The sequence below is a fragment of the Esox lucius genome, chromosome 1, assembly GCF_011004845.1.
Source record: "Esox lucius isolate fEsoLuc1 chromosome 1, fEsoLuc1.pri, whole genome shotgun sequence".
Classification (NCBI taxonomy): domain Eukaryota; kingdom Metazoa; phylum Chordata; class Actinopteri; order Esociformes; family Esocidae; genus Esox; species Esox lucius.
In genome coordinates, this window is record NC_047569.1 from 29,660,581 (window position 1) to 29,680,515 (window position 19,935).

Consider the following 19,935-nt stretch of genomic DNA (forward strand, 5'->3'; position numbering starts at 1 on the left):
CAAACTCTAATAGGACTGGTGATTTCTGTGTAATCTAATAGGAATATATATATAACTAACAGGACTGGTGGTTTCTGTGTAATCTAATAGGAATATATATATAACAAACTCTAACAGGACTGGTGGTTTCTGTGTAATCTAATAGGAATATATATATATAACAAACTCTAATAGGACTGGTGGTTTCTGTGTAATCTAATAGGAATATATATATAACAAACTCTAATAGGACTGGTGGTTTCTGTGTAATCTAATAGGAATATATATATAACTAACAGGACTGGTGGTTTCTGTGTAATCTAATAGGAATATATATATAACTAACAGGACTGGTGGTTTCTGTGTAATCTAATAGGAATATATATATAACAAACTCTAATAGGACTGGTGGTTTCTGTGTAATCTAATAGGAATATATATATAACAAACTCTAATAGGACTGGTGGTTTCTGTGTAATCTAATAGGAATATATATATGCTGCTGATCACTAGAGCTTGCTGTTCTGCTGTCCTCGTGTAGCTAGCTCTGGGGATATGTAAGCTAATTGTTCTTTCCCGTCCTGTACCGGTAGAGGAGTCCGTTTCTACAGTGGCTGAAGCTCTAGTCCCCAGGGGCCAAAAGCTGTTGTGCTTCCTCCATGAGCACTGCCAACATAGCTGATGAAAGTAATTGCATTCTACACCAAAAATGGTGATTAGTCGGTTATTGGAGTCAGGTGTGTTAGTTGGGACTGAAGCAAATGTGTGTAACTAATCGAGGCCCATGAGAGGAGAAGCTGCCTATCACTCATCTAATTTATTCCCCTCGCTCACACACGCAAACACACACTTTCATTTTTCTACCCTGGTTGGGACCTGATATCCAACCTTGACCTGGATACCAAAGCACTAAACCTAACCATAACCGGCCCTAACCCTACCTTTACCTCAATAACCCAAATGTTTGCCTAGACTTAACCTAGCAATAAAGCCTTACCCTAAATGTAACTAGTATGTATGTCCAATTCTAACACTAGGCCCAGCTATGTGTATTTCCCTAAACCCAACCCCTATGCCCCACATTGCGTTTTCCCTGATGAAGACTTGCCAAATGTCACCATGACGTTCAGTTCATCAGCCTTTTGTTCACCTATGGGGACATCATCAAAGGTGCACAAAAACTATACCACACATACTCACACACACACGTGCACACACACGTGCACACGCTCCCCGGGGATCACAGCAGATTAACTTCTATGTTAGTGTGAAGATCCCTCTTCAGAGAGGTAAAGAACATGTTGATTCATATATTGTCTGCTAAAGGCAAGTTTGCAACCAGTCTGGAACAGCAATTCACCAGCAATAACCCCTGTGCTGCTTGGGAAAATTTTCCTCCATTCACCAAGTAAATGTTGCAGGGACACCTGCTCTGCTCAACCTTACTCAGGTTGTATCCTTCAGCACAGGAATACTCCAAGGATGGACGCTCTCACCCATTCTCTACACACTCCACCAGCAACCACTCTACCAGCAACCAAGCATCACGTCACTCCGCTCAGTCTCATCAATGAGTTTGTTTTCGGTGAAGAGGTCAGGCAGCTTGAGGCACTTAAAACTACCTGGAACTTAACACAGACCAGGTACTTAACACAGACCTGCTACTTAACACAGACCTGGTACTTAACACAGACCTGCTACTTAACACAGACCTGGTTCTTAACACAGACCTGGAACTTAACAGACCAGGAACTTAACACAGACCTGTTTCTTAACACAGACCTGGAACTTAACAGACCAGGAACTTAACACAGACCTGGTACTTAACACAGACCTGGTTCTTAACACAGACCTGGAACTTAACAGACCAGGAACTTAACACAGACCTGGTACTTAACACAGATCTGGTTCTTAACACAGACCAGGTACTTAACAATGGTTGAGGGGATGGTGGACATCAGGAAAGGCTACCTGCTTTCATGCCAAATGATGGTCCAATACTTCCCACTGTCACAGAAGGGAGGATAACACCCCTACTGATCAGTAACAAGGAACACAGGGGCTAACATCAACGCGCTGGAAAGTCCACATCAACACACTAGAAAGTCTACATCAACGCACTAGAAAGTCCACATCAACGCACTAGAAAGTCTACATCAACGCACTAGAAAGTCCACATCAACGCACTAGAAAGTCTACATCAACGCACTAGAAAGTCCACATCAACGCACTAGAAAGTCTACATCAACGCACTAGAAAGTCCACATCAACACACTAGAAAGTCCACATCAACGCACTGGAAAGTCCACATCAACGCACTAGAAAGTCCACATCAACGCACTGGAAAGTCCACATCAACGCACTAGAAAGTCCACATCAACGCACTGGAAAGTCCACATCAACGCACTGGAAAGTCCACATCAACGCACTGGAAAGTCCACAGTTAGGGTCTTAAGGGGTTCTGAATTTGACCTCTACAGTAATGAGTCCATTTTCCGAGCAGGATGACACTTGGGCACCCTGCTTCTGAAAGTAATTCGGCAGGTTGGACGACATGAAAAAAAACAGAGAGAGAGAGAGGAAGAGAGAGGCAGAGAAAGAGATGAAAGGGTTCGGGGAGACAAGAGTGAGGGAGACACACAGGGAAATACTCATCCAACACCGCACACAGCAAACCCACTGCTGTACCAGTACCCATCTTTTCCAGTACGGTTCTTTACAAACCCCAGTACCCGGTACGGTACAATAAGGCCGGGCTGGAAAACACCAAAGGCAGAATATTACCGAGTGTGGATGGCATTGTGGGGATAAAGGATATATCCTTTGAGAGCGATCGACTCGGAGCTTAGTTGGCGGCGTCGGCGGGCTCTCTCTGATGCCAGCCTCTGACGCACAGAATGGAACGGGCACCGAATGCCGTTTTAATAGATTTTTCGCAAGTCATTTATGACTGCCGATAAGAACCATAGAGCTGTCTGTCCTCTCTGCGTGGGAGCCAGTATCTGAACCTCTGTTTGTGTGTGTGTGTGTGTGTGTGTGTGTAGGTCTGTGTTAAGTATCACTCGCATGTGTTAAGTGCACCTACATTATCACTCGGTATTCAGTTCTAAAACAGTATCTTCAATTAATACGGGAAATACATGCTGACAGTAGAAGAAGCCCAACATGATATCTGCTCTGAACCAGACATACACACTGGTAATGTAGATAAGAACACTCCTCAGGATGATCACAGCACAGATCTCAGGATGCCCAACCCAGCCCAGCCCAGCCCAACCTAGCCCAGCCCAGCCCATCCTAGACCAGCCCAACCTAGACCAGCCCAACCCAGCCCAGCCTATACCAGCCCAGCCTAGGTACACACTTCCTGGTCGCCAGCACCTGTAGAGGTCAGACCCCTGTCTTCTCTCAATCACTCCTTACATCACTCACTCTATCTTTACACTCATCCCCTCCTCCCTCTCTTACCCCCTCACCCTCCCTGTCTCTATGCCAGTGTCATTTTTAGCCCCTCACTCTCAAAGTCTCTCTCTCTCTCTCTATCCAGATACAGTGCCAACATTTGTCCTCTTCTTTAAAAGGTAACCAGTGTCTATTCCTATTTTTCTCCATCTCTTTCAAACCTTTCTATGAAAGGTCAGGGTTAGTGACGAAAGCAGCAGTTCACTGGTGAAACACTATTGTCTCTGTTCTGGTTCATTGTTATGATTATACTTCTGGCAAAAAAGGGTCCTTCTTGCAAATTCCTGTGAAATGGAATGGCGCAAAGGTGTCCACATTTATATGGTAGTAAATGGCCAAGGGCCAGAACTTCTGGTGCAGTGGCATGCAAATCGGCCTCATGGTGGCGCTGTCACAAGCCTCCAAAGTCGCACTTTTTGCAAGCTCACCACGCCCACTCCGTGTGACCTAGAGTCTTGAAAATTAGTACATAGGTCTGTCTCCTCACTATGATTAGTCTTCCATATTTGCACGCTCACAACACTCATCCCGTTTCAGAAATCTTGAAAATAGGTATATAGTTTCAAATCCTCCCAAAGGACATATTTGCAATTGGGACCCATTTACTTAGCTGTAATAATTTTTTCGGAATTTGTGGAAAACACTACTTTTTTAGTATCAAATAACCAATCTTATGTGTGATTACATTTGGTACACATGATCAGGGTTGTGAGTTTAGTTTATATATGAATTACGTTTCCATTTGGGGATACTAGTAAAAAGGAAAAACCAAGCAAGCAATATTGTTTGGTTTGTAACTATGGACGTCAGTTGGATATGCGTCCTATTGAAAAAAAATGCAATCTAGCTTAATTGTAGCTTAATGTTGAAACCTGCCAAATGCTGCTGGCAGCTTTGATTTACCATGGTTTTCCGGCTGTAGATTCAATCATTATAAAATAATTGTGTCACACTGCTTTTATCACTAAAACCTTCCAATGATGCAGGCCTTAGCGAGCAGAGGAGAGAGGCAGCCAATACGGCTTGGACGTTGGCCCCCCACTTCCTCAACGCCTGTTTCCAACAGCAACAAGGGATGACTTTGTTGAAGGTAAAGGCGACGATGCGAGAGAGACACAGACAGGGGGCGGGCACAGAGGCAAGCGGAGGTATGACACGTGTCAAGTCTTGTAGCGTTCAGCCTGTGTGTTTTCCCTGCCCCCAAGCACAGTCTCAAAGGAAAGGCTGGCTCCCAATGAGCAGGGACAACTTTATGGGCCCTTACAAGCCCCATTAAAACAGAGAGACAGATGGTGCCCTTATCAGAGCATCAGTGCCCAGAAAGCGGGAAAAATAAGTTGTAAATCCAAATTTCATATCTTAATTTGACCCAGATTCTCACTGCCAGAGAAATAAACTTGCAGCAACAGGAAATGTGAATTTTAAGTGCATTACTATTACAATAAATGTATTTGCAGGGGTTGGAACATGTGTATTTAGATATTGGAGAACTAGACGCTTTAGGAGCTTTGAATACACAACAAGTTTCCATTTTCAACTGTGCAGGACAATTCCTGCAACAAACAGAGGATCAATTTAAGATAAAGCATCTGGACTCAATCAAAAAAGGCTGCTGGTTCACTGAGGAGTTCAGCCTGAAGAGACAGTATCACAACAAGCAATGCTGTGTGTGTTTTCAATCAGAACCATTGTAACTTACATTGATAATGCAGCAATTATCTGATTATGTCTTTGAATGCTTTTGGTACAGATGTGCCTTATTGTAGCACTAGAGTATTTTCTCTGTTCACAGACTGACAGTAGGTGGCCTTGAGATTGCATGCCAACATTTGTCAATGAGGAGGTCAGGCAGTATTCTGCGCCAGCTGCTCCTGGATGTAAATGTAATTAAGCATTTAAATGTGTTTGAGTGTCTCCAGTGTGCAAGTGGACATCATAATTAAATCCTAAACTCCAGAAAGGACCAATGTAGACAGCCAGGAACTTTCAGGTTAACCAGACATCCAGACTCAATGTGTTTTTAAATTGTAAAAATCTATGATAAAACAGATTACGTAGCATTGCTCTTGCCATGGTAACCAAGCCACTGCGGACCAAGCACGAATTACAGCGCTTTGTAATCGCCATGGATCCCAGAACCGATCGCAATGGTTATGGGGCCGGTGGAACATCCCTCAGGTGATGATAAGGGTTTAGTCTGCCCTGTTACCATGACAACAGCCCCCCCACCCCCACCCCCAGGCTGCTCAATTCAGCGTGAGACTGTCTCTGTTGCTCTGGAGATATTGTTACGGCTCAAAACACAGTCCATCGGAGCATCACAGATGATCACCCACAATGGGGGATCTTCTATATACCGAGAAATGAAATAGTAAGCAACTTCCCCCGAGTGTTTGAGTCCAGTCCTGTGGCTGTGGACACCACGTTTCCAAACATCTCTTGTGAATGTCAGAACATTGGAACGAATCTGAACCACGCGCTCAGTAAGTGGACATCAAGCACTTCCGTTTCCTCAACAAACTGGCTTCATAAACGTTGCCTGGGTGGTGTAACAGGTGTCCCTACGGCCGAGGTGTGATACTGGGACTCAGAGAATTAGGAGCAGTGGTATACTGCCATCTGGTGGAAGTATGAGAAACAACAGGAGGAAATGTATCACTCCTCTAGTTCCCTCCGGTGGACAAAATGTGTGAGACACGTTGGTTACAAAAAGAATAATAGGACTTGCATTTCATTTGGCTAATTGTATTCAAACATAAGGGGTGTTTACTGTGTATGTTGCTCTGTTTAAGCCTTGTACACCTCTGTAGGGGTGAAATGGACATTCATTTTGGCCTTTCAATTCATCAACATTTGTTACTGACCCAACACTACAAGATTAACTATGAGGCAACTTATTTTGTTTCACATGAGACAATTGACTATTCATTTAAACCCAAATTCAAATTTAGAAAGCAATTCAGCTTCCTTCAACATGAGCGTTAAACCATGTTTCACATTGGAACAGTCTAGAATGCAGGCGTAATGATCAGACACAGCCGCTTACTGCACATTCTGCAGTGTGGGCTGCTACAGCAGCTAGGATCAGAAACAACTCACGATCTGCAGCGTGGGGAGGGCGAGGAAGGTGTGAGGCTGAGAGGAAGTCCATTCTGAGGTTACCTTGGGCGTGGTGCTCCAATACTGCTTCCTTCACAAAACCCATCAACTCAGTTCCTCTACCTACTTCACACCCATTGCCAGCATATTACTCATCAGACCACTTCTTTGAATAGGGTGTTTTCTCACAATATACAGCGTGAGAAAAGCAGCAGTCATTTTCGGGAAGAAGGAAATGAGCCTGTAGACGCTTTGCACATGACAGTGTCAAATGGATACTCCAGGGTGTCCTTTGCAGGCCATGTCGGGGAGAGAGTAGACTGAACAAGCAAAGGTCAACATTTAGTTGTTTACCAAGCCCTCTTGCAAATTAAGGTTTTCCAAAATACCCAGCAGAGAGTAAATGCCACGCTCCAAAAATAGCAGAGAGCATCATGCATCCACGGGTGCTGTTGGTTAACATTTCCACCTGAGCCAAAGGCGATGGAACAAACATTGATCCTTACCAGAACCATTGTTGGCAGTTGGAGAAGTGTTGCAATAGTTTTGGCTGCATGGGAAACGGATCAATGCTTTTTTTTAAGACTTGTCTTCTCTGATCATATTACGGTTGATTAGGTGATGGTGCTGTTCCCCCTGTTCTAAGACAGACATGTTCCCTCTGATCCAAGACGGGCATGTTTCCCCTGCTCTAAGACAGACATGTTCTGATCCAAGACGGGCATGTTTCCCCTGCTCTAAGACAGACAAGTAATGGATCTCATCAAGTGTTTTTGAACAGTCTGGATTTTGCTAATGTCAAAACTGATGAAGAGAATTAGCTTCAGGTTGCAGGTCTTGACGTCACTTCACATTAGCGGGATCCCTTCCATGAATTTCTTGTTCCTTACGACATCAAACAGTCTGTTAACACTTCGCAGATTTGTTGGGGGAACACAGTGTTCTCAGCATTCTGTCTCTCTTCCTACTTTGTCTGTCGTGGAGTATAGTAACAGTCTTTACCAACGTGTTTGTGTGTATTTCTGACAGTACAGGGTAACTGTGGTTAAATCAGAAAAGGGTGACTAATGGGGACATTCTTCCGGTCCCCATTTTGAATATTTTATGTTTAGGGCATTACATTACAATTAGCATGAACCATTACTGGTTATCTTAAATGTAATATTTGAGGCCAAAGTTACAGTTGAGGTTATGGTTAGAATTAAGGTTAGGCTTATGAATTACTGGTTAAGTTTAGGGTTAGGGTTAGACATTAGGGCAAGGTTAAGTTAAGGCATAAATGTTATGTTACGAAATTAAGACAAGGGTTAATGTGAGGTTTAGGGTTAGGACTTGTTGAAAACAGTGTGTGTGGGAGCCCGGCTGTGTGGTCTGAGGGGTGTTGAGTAAAGGGATAGCTGGGAATTAGCCTAGCTGAACAGCTCCTAATGGTCTTCAGTAGGATTAGACAGATAATAGCAGCACTGCAGACTGAGAGCATCTCCCCATCTCTGAGAAAGAAAGAGAGACGGAGGGGAAAGAGTGACAGCGTGAATGAGGAGAGAGATGAATGGAGAGAATGACAGGGAGATGATAGATGGGTTGAGGGTGGAGGAAGAGATATGGTGAAAGGAAAGAGAGGGAGAGAGATAGGATGATGGAGGAGGGGTAGGAAGGACAGAGACGGAGTGAGACAGGGTGATGGAGGAGGGGTGGAGAGGGTGATGGAGGAGGGGTGGAGAGGGTGATGGAGGAGGGGTAAGAGGGTGATGGAGGAGGGGTAGAGAGGGTGATGGAGGAGGGTTGGAGAGGGTGATGGAGGAGGGCTGGAGAGGGTGATGGAGGAGGGGTAAGAGGGTGATGGAGGAGGGGTAAGAGGGTGATTGAGGAGGGGTGGAGAGGGTGATGGAGGAGGGGTGGAGAGGGTGATGGAGGAGGGTTGGAGAGGGTGATGGAGGAGGGGTAAGAGGGTGATGGAGGAGGGGTGGAGGGGGTGATGGAGGAGGGGTGGAGAGGGTGATGGAGGAGGGGTGGAGGGGGTGATGGAGGAGGGGTGGAGGGGGTGATGGAGGAGGGGTGGAGAGGGTGATGGAGGAGGGGTGGAGAGGGTGATGGAGGAGGGGTAGAGAGGGTGATGGAGGAGGGGTGGAGAGGGTGATGGAGGAGGGGTGGAGGGGGTGATGGAGGAGGGGTGGAGGGGGTGATGGAGGAGGGTTGGAGAGGGTGATGGAGGAGGGGTGGAGGGGGTGATGGAGGAGGGGTGGAGAGGGTGATGGAGGAGGGGTGGAGAGGGTGATGGAGGAGGGGTGGAGGGGGTGATGGAGGAGGGGTGGAGGGGGTGATGGAGGAGGGGTGGAGAGGGTGATGGAGGAGGGGTGGAGAGGGTGATGGAGGAGGGGTGGAGAGGGTGATGGAGGAGGGGTGGAGGGGGTGATGGAGGAGGGGTGGAGGGGGTGATGGAGGAGGGTTGGAGAGGGTGATGGAGGAGGGGTGGAGGGGGTGATGGAGGAGGGGTGGAGAGGGTGATGGAGGAGGGGTGGAGAGGGTGATGGAGGAGGGGTAAGAGGGTGATGGAGGAGGGGTAGAGAGGGTGATGGAGGAGGGGTGGAGAGGGTGATGGAGGAGGGGTGGAGAGGGTGATGGAGGAGGGGTGGAGGACAACAGTAATATGACAGTGTCAGTCAGCTACCTGCCATGACAGCAGACAAACATCCTATATATGACCCTGTCCCCAATGTACTAGAAGAAGTGCACTTTAAAGGGAAAAAAGGAAGACCAGTCACTGATTCTCCCCATTGTAGCTAAATGCAACCCTGAATGAACTTCTGAGAAGAACACACAGTGTGTAGACCTGTGATACTGTCATCTCTGGTAAATCTCCTATATTTAACACTGATCCAACCTCCGGTCAGTCTCAGATAATCCCAAAACCAAATACGCCACAACAAAACAAAAGTTCAAGCTGACATCATATGCCGCTGGGAAACTCCCTCTGGAAAAAATATCATATTTCGGATTAAAACTAAAAACAAATGTTCTAATATAATGTGAGAATGCCACCGTGAACTGTTCTACAATGCCAGTCGACAGACATCAACCTCAGGAAACCCATCATCAACCTCAGGAAAAAAACAACACAAACACCATCCTCGGTAGAAGAAAGAAATTGAGCAAGCAATAAGAAGGAAAACACAGGACTGACCACAGGACTGACCACAGGACTGACCACAGGACTGACCACAGACACATTCACCCAGAGAAAGAAGGCAGGACTCACCACATTTTGCGAGGCATCTTGATGCAGTGTTGCACGACTGTTACTCCCTGTCAATCCTCACTGTCTACCTATGACATGCATCCAGCGCGCTGTCATTCCACACACACAATGCAATAACGCAGGAGCGCTCACACACACACACACACACCTCATTATACTGGTATTAATGAGGTGGTTCGCTCTGGGTGCAAAATGAATGCAGAAGGCTCACTTTGTAGTAGAGCTGGTTAGAGGGGGAGGGAGAGGGACTAGGGAGGAGAGAGTGAGAAGAGGGAGTCTGGGATAGAGGGAGATAAAGAGGAGGTCAGGGCTGAGGAGTGGACTGGCTGTCATATCCCCAGCAGCATCACCCGATTGGTCCATCAGCAAACCCACACTGACCAGCTCTGACACCACAGTGAGACATCAAATACACACACACACACGCGCGCAGTAACTGTAACATGCCCTAGACTGTCCAGAATGTGTGTCCAGGGCCTAGAACAACCCAAAACTGTTTTCTCGATGATACTTCCATAACGCAAGGCTCCAAAAAAACTCTCAGAATTAGTAAAAACGATGGCCAAGCCCTTTTATGGAAGACGAAGATCAAAAGGTGGATGGAAAAGGATGTTCAGGTGGGATGGAACTTTTGATGCATTTTGTGATGTCACACAGTTGATGTGCTTTTAACGGACCAGTCCTCTGCAACCAGGTAAAGGGTTGCAGAACCTGCAATCAGCCAATTGAGCCTGGGTAAGAAATATAATGATGACTGATTATGACAAGGGCCAAAGGTGGCTTAGGTAAATAAATTATAAAATATACGTTGGACCTTTTTTTCATTAAATGAGCACACACAGTAATGGACTAGGCATACAGTGGTGATTTACAAATACAATAACAAAGCATGGGGGCCTGGATGATTTCCGAGATACGGACGAGCTCTCGATAAACAAAGGATTCCATGCAAAACCCAGTCACGCACACAGAGCTCTGATAGGGGGTTCAGCTCTGCAGACTGGGAACAAAAGACACCTGCACACACCTGCAGCCATCCGCTTTGAAGTCCGCCCACTCCCCAAACGCTCCCCCTTTCCTCCTATCCACTCCTCCGTTCCCTCCATCTCCCCCTCCCTCTTCTTCCGTCTCTCTCTACCCACTCTTTCCCTCCCTCCCTCTCGTTCCTCCCCTCTCTACCTCTCATCCTCCCTCCTCCTAACCCTAACTCCTAAACATAACCCTTGATGCCTGAACTTCAATCTAAACCCAATTCAGACCCTAAACTAAGGTCAGTGGAATTCAAGGCTTTATAATCAGCATGTGAAATGAATCCCTCCTAGTCAGATAAACACTATAGACTTTCGACCCTCTTTCAGATTGTAAAACAGGAATACATGCGCCCATGCACGCGCGCGCGAACAATGCAGCCAGTCTGTTATCTGGCCCTCACCAACACAGCTACAGAAGGCAGGCCCACAGTTAGTCACGACCTCCTCATTCATATTCAGACCCACTCCAACAAGCATAATTATGAACAGACAGCAGGCCCAGATCCTGTGTATTATTTAGTGTGTCCTGTCTGGGGCGGGCATGTTAAAATACATTGTCATTTAGAAGCCAGTCACCTGTTGCCTCTGAAGATTTGTGGTTGTGGGGCAAAACCAGCACCTGTGCTCATGCCCGTCATGGTTCACAATGGGAGAATAACCAGCTGACACGTGTCTACGGCTCAACGCTACAGCAACTCCTATTACCTAGCCCTCTCTGAGCCATGGAGGACCTTGGGAAGGCTAGGAGAGTAGCTCCACAGTCCTGAGCTCCAGTGGGGGTGTTCATAAATGGCGTTTCTCAGCCAACACTGCATGACTGCAACGCCGTTGGCCATGTTCCCCGAGGCTTCTTCCTCCTCCTCCCTCCCTCCCTCCCTCTCTCACTCTTCTCACTAATAACTTTCTCTCTACACCCATCTCCCACCTCCCTTTCCAATCACTTCCTTTCCCTGCCATCAACCTTCCTCACCTTCGCTCTTCTCCTGCATCACTCCTCTCTCCTACATCACTCCTCTCTCCTGCATCTCTCCTCTCTCCTGCATCTTTCCTCTCTCCTGCATCACTCCTCTCTCCTGCATCTCTCCTCTGTCCTACATTACTCCTCTCTCCCGTATCACTCCTCTCTCCTGCATCACTCCTCTCTCCTGCATCACTCCTCTGTCCTGCATCACTCCTCTCTCCTGCATCACTCCTCTCTCCTGCATCACTCCTCTCTCCTGCATCACTCACACCTTTCAACACTCTCTGCCTTCCACCTTCTCATCACAAGGCAGCGAGAATGTCAGTGAAGTTAAATAAAAACAATAAATGGTCTTTGATCAGTACAACATTTTCTCTGGATCTCTTCCCCAGAGGTTTAAATCCCAGAGGGTCTCCCCAGCCAAGCACAATGATGAGGAAACACTTACCGGGCTTTCAGCGCTGCAATGCTGGACTTGTCAATCCTATAGAGAGAGAGAGAGAGAGAAAGAAGGGGGGTTGGTATTGGTAACGACACACAACATGATGGACGTTACCAGGTGATGTTACCAGGGGATGTTACCAGGTGATGTTGTGACTGGCAGTGTGGTACATGGTCATCGCTTGCAATGGAAACGATGGATCACTGGTTGTGGCCTTGCTGTTTTGCATAAATCCATTTATAAAGTAACTCCGCTGTCTCTTCCCTCATTTCTCTCATTTGAATACATCGCTTACAAATCTGCCTGTTCCCTCACCACTATTCTACTTTATCGACCTCCAAAAAACTATTATTCATTACTTTCGGAGCTAGCAGAACTACTCACCATTGCAGTATCACCTTCTGCTGCTTGGCAACATGAACATTCACATTGACTCCTCAAGCTCTTATTTCACCTCCCTGGACTGCTTTATTATCACCCAATATCAATTTCCCAACCCACATCAAGGGCCACATTCTTGACCTAATTTGCTCTGTTGCCCTCAACATCATTCACATCTCCCCTTCACTGTTCTTCTTATCCGACCATAAGACCCAGAATTTCTCTTTTTCCTCAGACATACCACACAATACTTTGAAACGACTCATCTCCTTCTGCAACATATAAGCTGACGAACCCCAGACACTCTCGGAAGCAATCTGTTCTGCCCACACCAACCAGTTCAATACGACTCTATCTGTTGCCCTAAACTCCACTGCCCCGGCTTGAAAAACATTTTTTCAATCATCTTCACCCTGGTTTACATGGCAGGAAGCAGGAGGGCCACGGGCTTGAACGTCGAACCAGAACTGGCTTAACTGTTCATGCTGAAGCCGATAAGCTTCACCTCTCCTTGTACAGAGATGCTCCCCACTATCAACAAACTCTTTTCTTCAGTTCTTTAAGGACAAGATTACTCCCATGAATGCTTCCTTGGCTAACCCATCACCACCAGTTCCTTCTTCCACTCTCAACCACCTCCCCTCTCCTGTTATACAAACCCTCCTGAGCACCTTCACCCTAGTCGACTCACCATTTATCACAAAACGTATTTTATCTTCAAAAACAACTACCTGCTCCCTGGATCCCCTTCCTGCCACTCTCATTAAGGCCTGCCTTCCTGCTCTCTGTCCTTACATCACTCAAATAGTCTATCTTTCTCTCTACCATGGTATCGTCCCCTCCAGTTTTAAACATGCTGTTGTCACACCCATCCTAAAGAAACCTGGCCTGGATACTACCAATACCTTCCGCCCCATCTCCAACCTCCTCTTCCCTGGAAAGGACCACCCAACTTCGATGCCACCTCCTCAATAACTGTCTGTTTGAGCCTTATAAATCTGTCTTCCGACCACTTCACAATATTGAAACTGCCCTCCTCAAAGTTGTTAATGACCTTCTTGTCTCTGCTGATGCTGGCGCCCTCAACATCCTTATCCTGCTTGACCTGAGTGCTGCCTTCGACACCGTCAGTCACCAGATCCTCCTCACCAGGCTCAAAGCCTTGGGTGTTGAGGGAGCCGCACTTTCCTTGATACACTCATACCTCACCAACCGCACTCACAACATTTCAGTCCTTGGTCATAATTCTGTCATGGTCACACAGGGTGTCCCCCAGGGTTCCCTTCTTGGGCCCCTGCTCTTTATCATCTACATCCACCCCCTTGGTCAGATCCTCCGTCACCTTGAACTGGACTTCCACTGCTATGCCGATGACACTCAGATCTACCTCAGTACTAAATCCCTCACCAACCCTCCTCTGTCTCATACTGAAACTTGCCTGGCAACAATAAAAACCTGGCTGCAGCAGAACTTCCTCAAGCTTAACGATGACAAAACTGAACAAATTCCACACTAACCAAAGCCGGCACCTTCACTCTCACTATTGATGACTCTGTTGTATCTCCATACCCTCATGCATGCAACCTCAGTGTCATACTGGACTTCTCACTCAGCTTCCAACAACACATAAAACAGACAGTCAAATCCTCATTTTTCCACCTTCGCAGTAATGCCAAGTTACAGTCTTCCCTGTCCCGCACTGCCTCTGAAACACTAATACATGCATTCATTTCTGCCCGTCTTGACTATTGCAATTCTCTCCTTTCTGGCATTAACACTCCATAAACTAAAAACTAGTTCAAAATTCAGCTGTACAACTTCTCACACACACCAAATCCTGGCAGCACATCACCCCCATCCTACAAGAACTCCACTGGCTCCCAATCTCTAAACGCATTCACTTCAAAATTCTTCTTATCATAAAGCCCACTACCAACTTGCTCCACCCTATCTCTCAGACCTTATTACCCAATACCATTCCTCCAGGTCACTCTGCTCTGCCACTGCTGGCCTCCTTATCATCCCTCGATCCAAGCTGCGGAGCTTTGGAGACAGGGCTATTTCATGGGCTGCTCCAAGACTTTGGAATGCCCTTCCACAATTCATCCGTGACTCCAAATCTGTTGCCATCTTCATCCACCACCTCAAGTCTCATCTGTTCAAACAAGCCTATCCCTAGCCACAGCCCTATGTTGTTTGACCCACCCCCCCTTTTTGTTTTTGTTTTGTTAGCTACTGTTTGTCTCACTGCTCTATCCATAGTTGTTTATGTATGTATTATGAAGCTTCTTTTGGTCTTTGAAAAGCGCTATATACATTTAATGTATTATTATTATTATTATTATGGATCAACAACACCTTTAGAAAAACAGGTGTTATGAAAAGGATTCTTCGGAGGTCCTTGTGAGAGAACCGTTTGGAGACCCTTTTTGGTTCCAGATATAACCCATTCTACAGAAGGGTTTGCAGTGAACATGGGCCCTTTGGTGTCATCTGGATATGTTGGGACGGCAGACATAAACAAACAAACTACTTTCAATATGATTTGAATATTGCCCTTATCATCGTGGTTCCAGATGCTTCTAATGAAAGCCCTCCTTGTTCCTTGTTGTCATCCTCACGTCACACAAGCCACCACAACACGGAAGCGGCTGGCATTGTCCATCTCCCTGCGTTCACCAGAAACATGCCACCATGCCAGGCTGATCAATACACTATCTGTGCCCATTGAGGACTGAGATCCATGAAGATGAATGAATTTGATTGCGGATATGCAAGAATAAAAATCAGCCCAGTTCGGCAACTTTCTCACAGCAGTTAATAATGCCATCGTGATATTAATGATATCTGCTTGATCTCAAGGGGTTTTCCGCACTCTCTGTGTTTGTGGCACAACGCCTGATGTCCACCAAATCTGTGTGCGTTATTTTGGTGCAGGATCTCTAGTACTCTTTCGACCATATTGGTCCCTCGAGTACTTTGCAAGGCTGTAAAATGGGTTGCAATATGAGAAGAGCATTAGCATTCTGTTGGTTGTCTGCCCTATTTGATCAGAGTGCGTTGAATTCTACCGGAACATCTGTGTTAGTATAGGACTCAATAGTTCAATGGGAATTAACCTCAAATTGGAAGTTATGTGCTGGTTGTTTCCAGAAAGCAGAATAAAAGTGATGGGCTGGCTGTCTTCAGATGCAGTACAAAGGTTAGTTTGGTATTTGGCTTGCCATCTGGCTAAATTTGGACAATTCTCTACTGACAACGATGCATTTGACGGATGTGGTGGACAACAGGCAAAAGGGTGTGATGTCTGAGGGCCGTGATGTCTGAGGGCCGTGATGTCTGAGGGCCGTGATGTCTGAGGTCATTATGACTGAGGGCCGTTATGACGGAGGGCCATGATGTCTGAGGGCCGTGATGTCTGAGGTCATTATGACTGAGGGCCGTGATGTCTGAGGGCCGTGATGTCTGAGGGCCGTGATGTCTGAGGTCATTATGACTGAGGGCCGTTATGACGGAGGGCTGTGATGTCTGAGAGTTGTAATGTCTGAGAGTCGTGATGTCTGAGGGCCGTTATGACTGAGGGCCATGATGTCTGAGGTCATTATGACTGAGGGCCGTGATGTCTGAGGGCCGTTATGACTGAGGGCCATGATGTCTGAGGGCCGTTATGACTGAGGGCCGTTATGACTGAGGGCCGTTATGACTGAGGGCCATGATGCCTGACGGGAGTGATGTCTGAGGGTCAATTATGGCCGATTTTTGAAGGGAAAAAAAGCCCTGGCCTGGCAAAAACCTGACAAAGCTGCCTGACGCGTGGGCAAAGGGCTGGATTATATCTGTATTTCAGCCTGAGAACATGACGGAAATATAAAAGCGGTGTTCCCGAGGCTGCATTCATGTTAAACGTTACTCACGTCAGCACAATCGGAATCGACGGTTACGTTTCCTGGAAGCAATCTGTAAAGCCTCAGAGATACAGACCGAAAAATGAAGCCCGAAATCAAGCACATTGTGTGAAAAGCAAGCGGCACACAAGATGTACTCTGTCAAGACACTCTCTTGGAGAGCGGTGGGCGGGTGTTTGTCTTTACTATAAATACTAAGAGATTCAGTGTAGCGTGGAGGCACTCCTCCATCAAGAAGAACACTGTGTCATCTTATCCCAGAGCGCATGGATTATTAATGGGTTGATGTCTTCCTCTCCTCTGCTCTCATGCTGCCTTTCTCCTCCACTGTCTCTCTCTCGCCTTTGTCACTATCAGATGGACTTGACACCTGCCTTTCACTCATCCCTCAGCAGATTGCCATCGCACTGGGCCCAGGCAATAGCTCATCTCGTTGGGAATTTGTTTGCTTTTTGTCGTCGACAAAAAACTGTAATCGTGTTAATGTTAAGCAAATCCAATCGGTTTTCACATGTTGATTCAACAACATAATTGACATTCGCATTTTTGAAAAGACGTGGAATCAGGGTTAAATGAATCCGTTCTGGCCCAGTGGGATCACATGCACAGAGCTTTTATGCCATAGAGAACACGGGTTCCCAGTTCCAGAGAAATACTAAAAAGCTGTAGCTTAGCGAAAAGCCTTCACTTCAGAGTAAATGCAGTAATTAATTTCAAGACCTTTTCATATATCCATTCCCACGCATTGCAATGATTTTTGCAGACTTTCTCTTCAGGTCCACTGGTTTTCCCACAGCCAGCTCAACCAGCATTAACGGACTTTAGGTTAAAAAAGCATGTTTTGGGGAAAGCTATTGAAACCTTCAGAAAAGTAAACTGTTATGTAATTTGAAAAGGCGGGTGAACTGCGTTGACCCACTCCACCGCGGGTTTGACCGCCTCGGAACAGTGAAACACATTGGTGCGTTTGAGCGTTTCGGCACACTGAGCTGAATGAGCAGGTCACCAACTGTCTCTCCACGCTGCACAGGAGCCTCAGCAGCGGACAGCGTCAGCGCACGTGAGTGCTTCTATGTGTTTACTTGAGCACAAGGTGCCTCTGTGGTCCTGAACTATGGTGCAGGAGATTCTGTTAAGATTCATTTGACACACTTTGTACAGATTTGTTTTTTTGGACTGAGATTTCATCAGTGCAGGACTTCCCAGGTGTGACTGAAATTGCCGCTGATGACAAACTGGCAGTCAGGCCACCCATTCATACATGAAGAGACATTCCGTGTCAGATATCCACTTACTATTGATTCTTGAAGAATGTAGCTTTGGTTTGCCTCATGAATCCAAAATAGAAATTTAGTCTGCACACTATTTGTGTAAAACAAATCCAGCTTGTTTGTAAAAACATGCATCATTTTTAAACTCTACCACTAATTCTAAACTAAATAGGCAAATATGTCATTAGACACAATTAAAAGAGAAACATCACATTGTCGGCCACCTGAAGTTTCTAGATAAACTTACCCCCCTCCAGAAACACCATGCAGACCAAAAGACAGGAGGACAATAACACAAAGAGACTCATTGACAACAACCCAATGTGACCATTCCCCCTGGTAGAGATGGCACACACCCACTAACACATACACTCACACACTCACGCTCACACACACTCACTCACACACACACACACACACATATACACACACGCACACACATATATTGTGTATATACATACAGAGATACAGTGGAGACCTCCACCCATCCTTCCTTTCAAAACACATTCAGCCCACATTCAGATCGCTGCATTCACACAGCCACACTTATGTTTGAGTACACCCCGGGACACACAAACACACACACATAAACACACACATACTGTTTCCAGCCAGCCCCGAGGGAGTTATGGTAACCTACCAGCCGAATCCCCCGAAGGACACACTCCTTTTTCTCCTCAGCATTCTGTCATGGACACAGGTCTCTAGGACTGTCAAACTTCAATGTCTGTGTCTCTATTTCTCCTCTCTGTATCACTTTTCTCTTCCTGTCTCTCTCTGTCTGTCTTCGGAGAGGTGTAGGCAGGCCTCCTCTTGTCTCTGCTCCCTCAGTGGTCCTGCATCTGCAGCCGTTTGTCACTTCAGCCCAGCCCTAAACCAGACCACAGGGGCGGAGAGAGACTTTATCTGGGAGGAGCAAGACTGCTCTGACTCTAACTCTCTCTCTCTCTCTCTCTTGCTTTGTCAGTCTCTCACTCTATCTCTCTGTCTCTATCTCTTTCCTCTCAGTTGCCACCTCACACTCTCACTAACTCTGTAGGAGAAAACGGAAGTGAAATCTGCCACACTGACCACAAGCATCATGGACCTGTTGCCACAGCCATATCACTTTCTGTTTAATACACTTACCAGGCCTGCCTTCACAACAGCACGCCGTAGTGGAACAGTTCCCTTTCCATTGTCATTTAGAGGCTCTTGGTAGACAGGACCACTACGTGATGTATTTACATCAACATGGTTTTTGCCACAACAATCACACGCTTATCCTCAGACACAACAGACCATGGTGTCTAAAGACATTCCAGTCCTGAAGAGACTGTACCATGCATAACTGTGGACATACATGGTGGCCATTCTAACTGAACCTATGTGTCCTAAATGCCAGGGTTCCCTTTATAGTGCATTGTGGAATAGGGGCCCGGTCCAATAGGTTTGCCATTTGGAACACAATGTGAATGTAACAGTGGACAAATGGGGTGACCTTCCTGCTCCAGTTCCACCATATTCCAAACTAAAATCAATAGCTACGACTTCTTCATGGTGGAGAGAAAAAGGTTTATTCCCATATTCTGCTACAAATATTGGTTAAAAGCCCCATTGAGATTACACACCTAGAATTGTGTCAAAATATTACAGGTTTGCAGAAATGCCCTAAACCAAGCTAGTACAGCAGAATTTGGTCTTCCAACACTCCAAATTGAATAAAGAGCCACGAAAGCGTGATTCACCTGACACTGTGATCCAGAATATCATCAATTACAAGGTTTTCTGAAGCAAATTCAGCCATAAAACCAGTAGCTAAATCAGACCACTACCCAATCAATGGCAACATTTGAACAAACAGATAAACATCCAAAAGACACATACTTATTCGGCTAACAGACAAACAGATCTCAATATTACCACATTCTGAATAGTAATTGCACAGCGGCATGTCTGCTCTTATGTTTTACAGAATATATAAAAATGGCCGAAAATCCATCCTGACAGGCCTACTGGGTTTCTGAGGACAAATGGGCTTGTAAGAAGCAGGTATGTACCAAAAGATGACTTTAGACCAAATGAAATTGGCCCAACAACACAGCTCTTACAATGTGGCAAACATATTGACCTGAAAGGAATTTCAAACGAATTCAACAAATAACTAAC

At 46.1% G+C, this 19,935-nt stretch overlaps 1 protein-coding gene across 2 annotated transcripts in view; it reads right to left on the reverse strand.

The window, feature by feature from the left end:
• rap1gap2a (RAP1 GTPase activating protein 2a) overlaps window positions 1–19,935 on the reverse strand; it is an 81,313-nt gene that overhangs the window by 52,834 nt on the left and 8,544 nt on the right. The window contains exons 1-2 of one of the 2 annotated variants that reach the window (XM_010893779.3): window positions 18,428–18,643; window positions 12,237–12,272 (exon numbers count right to left, since the gene is read on the reverse strand). In XM_010893779.3, the coding sequence (XP_010892081.1) occupies window positions 12,237–12,272; window positions 18,428–18,471 (80 nt within the window). In that variant the 5' untranslated portion in view covers window positions 18,472–18,643. Of the gene's footprint in view, window positions 1–12,236; window positions 12,273–18,427; window positions 18,644–19,935 lie in introns of those variants that run through there. The other variant, XM_010893780.4, reaches the window with a different exon arrangement.